The sequence below is a fragment of the Adiantum capillus-veneris genome, unplaced genomic scaffold (genome assembly GCF_014529385.1).
Source record: "Adiantum capillus-veneris isolate H3 unplaced genomic scaffold, ASM1452938v2 Hic_scaffold_519, whole genome shotgun sequence".
NCBI lineage: Eukaryota > Viridiplantae > Streptophyta > Polypodiopsida > Polypodiales > Pteridaceae > Adiantum > Adiantum capillus-veneris.
This window is the reverse complement of record NW_028221587.1, coordinates 27,245-34,535: the sequence shown is the minus strand read 5'-3', so window position 1 is coordinate 34,535 and position 7,291 is coordinate 27,245. Positions and strand designations below refer to the sequence as shown.

General features: G+C 44.3%; 1 protein-coding gene across 1 annotated transcript; it reads right to left on the bottom strand.

Annotated features, from left to right (window-relative positions):
* Positions 1-5,351: 5,351 nt before the first annotated feature.
* Positions 5,352-6,988, bottom strand: LOC147416752 (uncharacterized). Its single transcript, XM_086508088.1, has one exon. The coding sequence runs from the start codon at positions 6,558-6,560 to the stop codon at positions 5,352-5,354; it is 1,209 nt and encodes a 402-aa protein (XP_086364214.1). The 5' UTR covers positions 6,561-6,988.
* Between the last annotated feature and the right edge of the window lie 303 nt (positions 6,989-7,291).

Below are 7,291 nucleotides of genomic sequence, written 5' to 3'. Positions count from 1 at the left end.
GACAATGTCGTAGCCAAAGCCAAGATCGAGGCCGAGAAGCACAGAGAAAGCTAACCAAGCCGCTCTATGTTTTTGTACGTGTACCTATACCTGTAACCGTACCTGTACCTGTATCTGTAGTCAAAGAAGACAATGCCATCAAACTCCCACTCTATGTGTGTGTATGAGGCCACTCCAAAAGAGGCTACACACTCCCGAATGAGCCGTGGGCTCTCGTAGATGGAAGAGACTGCAACAATGGTACTTGTAACTTGTTATGGAAGCTCTGCAGCACAAACTACCAAAAGAGGGCTTAAAAACGCAACTCCTGAACCGTAGCATGAATGGGGTTTCTGATGCCTTGAATGGATCCAAAAGGGGGATAAAACCATAGGACATGTGGGGGAAACGAAACGATCTCATAAAGCTGAATTTGCCAATTCCAAAATCAAAAACCTGTTTGTACTCTTGAAAATACGAGCACGTGCAGAAATGATTTCGGGAATGAGATGGCTCTGATACCAAATGAAGGAAAAGGAGTCAAGAGCACAGTGGAAGCGGAAGAAGAAACGCACACACACACACACACACACACACACCACCATAGCCACACACACAGGTTGAAGGGGGAGACCCAACATGTACTGTGTGCCCCCTTTTTTTCTTCTCTATCTTATGCAATAAAGCACAATACACATTGTACTTATCGTTAGTGACTCACACAAGTTTATAGTTGTACACTTAGGGTTAGTAGCAGTTCACGATGGGCGGTCGGCCACATGGCCATTAAACCTAACACAAAAGAAGATTGTCTCCCATACAAGAGGAGGAATCCAAAGAACAAGAAAGTAATGAATCCCTAAGTTCCTCTGAAGATGTGGCTTCATGAAGATGGTGGTCTAAATGATCGCCAACTCCTCCCATGAGGAAACGGTCAACACACAGTCCTTCTCCTCATCACTCCAAAATGGAAAAGAGGAAACAAAGGAAGAAAAGGTCAAGAAAGAGGTCACCCTCTTCTCCTTCTTCTTCACCTTCTTCCTCTCCCGATGAAAGCTATGGCTATTCTCCTAGAGAATACAAGAGGGGAGGACATCGCAAATCATATCCTGCATGGCAAAGATCACAAAAGCTCAAGAAGTTCCAAGAGGGAGAAAAGAGCATTTCTTTTCTCACCTATGATGGCACCTTTAATGCCACTGACAAAGTATTGGCCTTCATCCATCAATTTGATGTGGCCTTTGGAGACAAGGGCTTCACGGAGTCCTCCAAGCTACACCATGCTTCAGCGGAGTCCTCCAAGCTACACCATGTAGCTATGCACTTCCAAAAATCATCTCGGCAATGGTGGGCTAGCCTTCATGGCAATGGTGAAGCCCCAAAGACATGGAAAACTCTACAAGTTTCCATCATGAAGCAATTCCTTGCAAGCGATGCAAAGGACAAAGTACTTACCAAATGGTGCAATATGAATCTTCTCTCACATGAGTCTATTCACAAATATGTGGACAAGTTTTGGGATTTACATCTCAAGTCTACTGTATTCCAAAAGATATACTTTGTCGAGAAAAAGCAACAATTTGGTGCGGAATTACCTGAAGAAATGGCCAAGTATGTCAACTCCCAACGGCCTGGTTTTATTACCTAAGTAATCCACCACACCATGGTTTCTTCCCGCATCAATTTCCAACAAGGGGCTAGACAGAATCTCAAACCCACCCATGGAAAACAAAGACAAAAATGATGCAAAGGGGAAAACCAATGCCCAAAATTCTTCCCAAGGTACTTTCTACAACAATAATTATAACAACAATAGGTCCAAGGAGAAGGGAGTTTACAAAGGTAAAAACAAACTCTCTCATGAAGAGCTTGAAGCTTTTTGCAAGGACCATAAGTGTTTTAAGTGTGGGGAGCAAGGACATGGCTATTGTTCTTGCCCCAAGAAAAATGCTCGCAATGAGACTCCTAGGGCTTCCACCATCAAAGCTCCAAAAGAGGATGCTCATTGCAAAGGATCATCTCTCTCCTATGCTTGGGGAAAGGTAAGGGAGCATGATGCCTTCATCTTGTTTGACCCTGGCTCTACTCACAACTTCATATCAATGGAGTTGGTCACCAAGTTGGGCATTCAAGCTTTCGAGATGGGAGATATTGTAACGGCTGACACAACTTTCAAGGCACAACAAGACTCCATTACTCCCTTGATTGGGAAGTTGAGGCTTCATGTCCAAAGCTATGTCGACGAGAAAATTTGTTCATCTCTCCTCTCTGTTGGTGGTCATAGCACAGCGCACAACCCATCTAGCACACATGTGAAGCAAGAATGCTCAAACAAGAGGGAAAACTTGAGAGAGAAGAGAAGATTAACACTAGTCATACACCATTAACACACATAATCTTGAAAGACAAGAGAAAGTAGAGAGAACTTAGCTTCCATTAATCCCAATGACTACTACATATGATGTGGAAGATCCAAGCTCCATAGCCACTCCTCTTCTTCTTCTCCACACTCCCTCACACTCTCTTCTTTAAGAATGCCCTTTCACATCTTGTGAATTGACTTATATACAAGGTCTTTTAAAAATGGGTGGCCGGCCAAAAAATGTATAACATACTGCAGGTATCTAGGCTCATCTAATCATCAATGTACAACTTGGAACCCACTGTGGATCCCGTAAATACAAAAAATATATGCATACACATATGTGTACACACCAATGGAAGCATAATGCATGTCATTGACGCTCGCCCGTCAACACTCTCCCCTTCCAAAGCTTTGTCGTCCATGACAAAGCCATGTCATGGTAGATGCTTGAGAAAGAATGTGCCTGCAAAAAGAAAAAGGTGGATGAGGTAGCAAGCTCAAATATATGGTGATAAGGCATAAGGAAAAGGCAAAGCACATGTAGTAATGAGTAAATTCAAAGAATTATGAAATGTTACACTGCCATTAAGAAAAAATAAATTGCACTTGTTGAAATTAATCAATCAAGAGTTTTAAGCTTATGAATGAGTCTATCAATTAGTTAGCTACGACTAAGGGTTAAAACATTTACTCTAGTACTAGCTAAGTTAGTAAATTTATCCCAATGCAAGATTCCCTAATTATGTCTGTCATAGATTAGCTAACTAACTCTCACAACTCGAAACAAAAGCTTGAATTTTTCTTACTTGAAGCTCAATGGAAGTCTTTCTCATTTCATTTCTTGCTTTTCATTTGTTATTTTTCACATTTTGCAAAATCATTTGACGTGTGTGCTTATTTGTATACCCGGGGCTTTTTGCTTCTCACAGAAAAGCACCCACACTGGGAACCTCTAGGGCTCTAGTACCATAGGCAATACATGTGCATGAAGTACCAAATCAAGCCAGAATTTCTCTTCCAGCTTAAGCTTTTACACTTGTGGCACTTTTGTTTTTCTTCCATTTCCTTTGTATTTTCACTAGTTTTCTTGGTTGTTTGGGTGAGAAAGCCTCTCTATGCTTAAAACACTCCTAAGGTTTCAAACACTCAAATAATTTTACCAACTAGGACTAGTAGTCAAGTAAATGCGTTAACCTAAAGTCACGGCCTCCTAACCTCAAGGCTCATCAATAAAACTAAACTCTAAATCAATTAACTAAAGAAAGGACAAGTTTATACATCTTTAATGGCAGATAACAAAACATAATTAAATGCACTTAATCAAACCAAGAAGAAGCCACAATCAACAAATATAAATGTACAAAACCATAAAGCATAGGAAGGAGTACACCTGTGCATGGGCTCGATGAAGAGGTCGATGTCATGGAAGCTCCTCGTGTCTGGAGATACATCATGTCTACATGGTCGTCCAATCTCCATGGGCAAGCTAATGTCTGTCTACGTGCTACATCAAAAGATCAACAAAAGCACTGTACCTCCAAGAGGTATGTCAGCAGCAAGATAAAATACCAAAAGTAATAGAATAATAAAATAGAACATCTAAGCTAGGGTCTAAAACCTGGATATCCAAAGGGAAAAAACCCAAAAGAGAAAAAAGTGCCTCTGGTATATGCACATAAATCTAGTGCACATATCAATGTGTACAAATCTCAAATCTCGTGCAACTAGGAGTCAAGAGAGAGCTCTCACCATGAAGCATGATCTGCAATCTCTTAGCTCGATCTCTAATAGTCAAGGGCTAGCTAACACCTAGATCCATATGTAAAGTCTGCTCAACAGCACAAGGAATGGGCGTAGGGGGGGCATCAACCTCTACTCCAATAGTCTGTGGAAGGCTCTTCGGTAGCCAAATCTGTAATGCTCGCACTCTCGTAGGGATGTCAGTCTGAGCTCTCCTAGCATGTCTACGTGTGCATCTAGCTCTAGGACATACTATCTGTTGTGAAGGTACCGACCTCTCTAGGGGTAGTCTCATCTCTCGACATCTGGCTCATGGAGGTCTCGTTGTAGGGTATGATCTTGTATGTGCTAGGTGTGCTATCGATCGTGGCTTAGGTACCCAAACATGTCTTTGTCCCTCAAAGTAATCATGTGCCTCAAGTGACCGTCTAGATGTGAGCCAACCATGTGAAAGTCCGTCGTCGGTCATATGGCTCCTTAGAAATATGATCGTGTCATCACAAGGTAAAAATCTAGCATGTATCTCATCACGGGGAACAAATACCTGTTGGGTTGTCCTGGAAGCTCTACATGGAGAGCTACGTGCCTGATCTATCATGTGTCGCTCCTCAGTGGCACTACTCATCGTCGCAGAGCCTCTGCCTAGAGAAGGCTCTACACATGGCTGAGATGCCTGTGTACGTGGTCTCCAAACAAATCGAGCAGGCACTATCGTATCCCTACATAGGGTGTCAGTAGAGGTCACTCTAGTCCGTGTACGTCCATGTATCTGTGGTGTAACCTCTATCTCTGTGGTGTCAGTAATGTGGTCTCTAGGAACCTGATCTAGAAAATTACGGCTCGTGGCTGGTCTTCGCTCAATTGGGTGATCTGATCATGAATCGGCACTCGTAGATGGCACTAGGGCATATATGTGGTGGCTGCTCTCTCTGTGACTCACTAGCTATGACACCGCTATGCAAGCTAAAAGAGTGGGATAGCGATGTTGTCGGCTCTGCATCTTCTCTCATAGGCGGATCTACTCTTGTAGATGGCTCTAGCTCGACAGCTATCTCTAAGGACCTCTGTGAGGTTGGCAGATCTAAACAAGGATGCTCAAGGGCAACTAGAATCTGTGGAGTGGTCTCATCTATAACAAAGCCATCGGAGTCACTCACTCTATGACTCTGTGAGATCTCTCGCTGTGTGTTGGAAGTCTCGTGGATAAGTGTGGTAGGTGGTGTAGACTCCCTAACAATACTCTGACTGGGCTCTAGTCTCAGGGGCTCTACCTGTGTGGCAGGCTAGGTGCTGGAGCTATCTCTCGTGGCACACTATCATCCTCATATGGCATCTCCCAAGGTGGTAGAATACGACGTGACAAAAGAAGCCTAGGAGGTGATCTCTCTAGTGGTGTCTCTCGAGGACTCGGAGCTCTCGATAGCTTTGGGGCTAGCATGGTCGTCGTGGGTAAACATAAATCATCATGTCTAAGTCGAGGGTAGTAGGGTAGACCTATAGTCAAAACATATACTGCATGATCGACATCCCTATAAACTCGCTCACATGGATCTCCTATCAAATATGCAAGAAGGCGGGCTGAAGGATCTCTGGATCCACCACTCATTAGGCGTCTATACCTACGACCAAGCTCATCTAGATAGGTCACAGTCTGCTCAACTCTCTGAAGCTCCACTAGCCTAGGATGTGTCTGTGTGTCTAGGCTGTCATCTAGGTGTGCTCGCTCAATGTCATCAAAATCAAGGGTCTCAATCAAGAGATACTGCTCTCCGAGCTCATCAATAAAAACTGCTCTATCGGCCTGTGGATAGGCTCTCACAATCTGCCTACTAGGTGTAGACATCATGCACTGCGGGGTGGCTAGCCTCACAAAGGGGTGATCATAAGTGTCAACATAATATGCAACCTCTCGTGGAGATCGGCCTACTACATGCAAGATTTGACCATCTATATCTCTCATGATATCCCTAGTCTCTCTGGTCTCGGACAGTGTCTGAAGGGTGGGGGTCAGTGGTCTAGGGGCACTCATATCTACAATGGGTGATCTACCGGGCCCTACCTCTGGTGCTCTCAACTGGGGTGATGTGGTCGTCATAGACTCTCTCGTATGCTCTCTAATCTGTGTCATCAAAGGCTGGCATGGGTCTCTAGATGGTGCAAGGTGTCGAGGTTGAGACTCTCTAAAGTACGTGTCTCGAAGGCTTTGGGTCTCTATCCGTGGCTCACTCTGAGTGGTACGCAAAGTGCTAGCAATCGCTGTGTACATCGCTCTAGACTCGTGATAGCTTGAAAAGCTTGGCGGCAAATCAAGTCTAGGTGAGGAGAATCCTGGCGGTGGTTTCCTGAGTGATGTGAGTGGTGGCACTGTGTCTAAAGGAGGTGAGGCACTCCTACTCGAAGTAGGGCACTGGGTCGGTCGAGGATCGTACGGCAATCCACAAGTCAAAAAGTAAAGCTCAGTGCCTGTGGTGTTCATGTAGCATCTGTCTTTAGGCTCGCCAACTAGTGTCACAACATCTGTGGATAGGCGTCTACTAGAAGTGTGACACTCTAATCGATATATGCGCTAAGCACTATCTATATAGATCACTCGAGGACCTACCACCGTAATGTAACCTGCACGGGATGGTCGAAGGCCTCAAGGCAATCATCTGCGTGTACTAGCTCTATCTCCTCTAGCATAATCAAATGGTCGACCACATACGTGGCGTGATAGTCATCTCTAAATGTGCCATCCCGCGTGTCGTTGGGAAGGACTCGCACCATCTGGAGGGTCTGTGTGGGGCCAAAGGAGACGCGACACTGGACAAAGAAATGTCCATATGTGTCCGTGTAAAAGGGCCGGCCTCTGTGCTTGCCTACAACAAGTGTGAGCAATGTGTACTCAGAGCACGAAGTGGTCATGGCCATCATATGTGCACTCTCGGCGTGTGATAGGCCTCTAAACCTTGTCAACTCGTCGAATGTAGACTAAAATAAAAATCTGCACTATATCGAGGTTTATGCGTACAATCGGACTCAAATCTGGCAAAACCTAACTCTCGGACGTATCTGCTCTAAATGTGTCTAATCGTGTGTACATGCACGCGAGCGTCGAGTATGTGGGGCATGTGATGCGTGTGGAATATGTGTGAGAAGCAATGAAAGAAAGAAAAAAAAAAATCGTTTTTTTTTTTTTGAAGTTTTTTTTTTTTTGGGTGTGTGTGT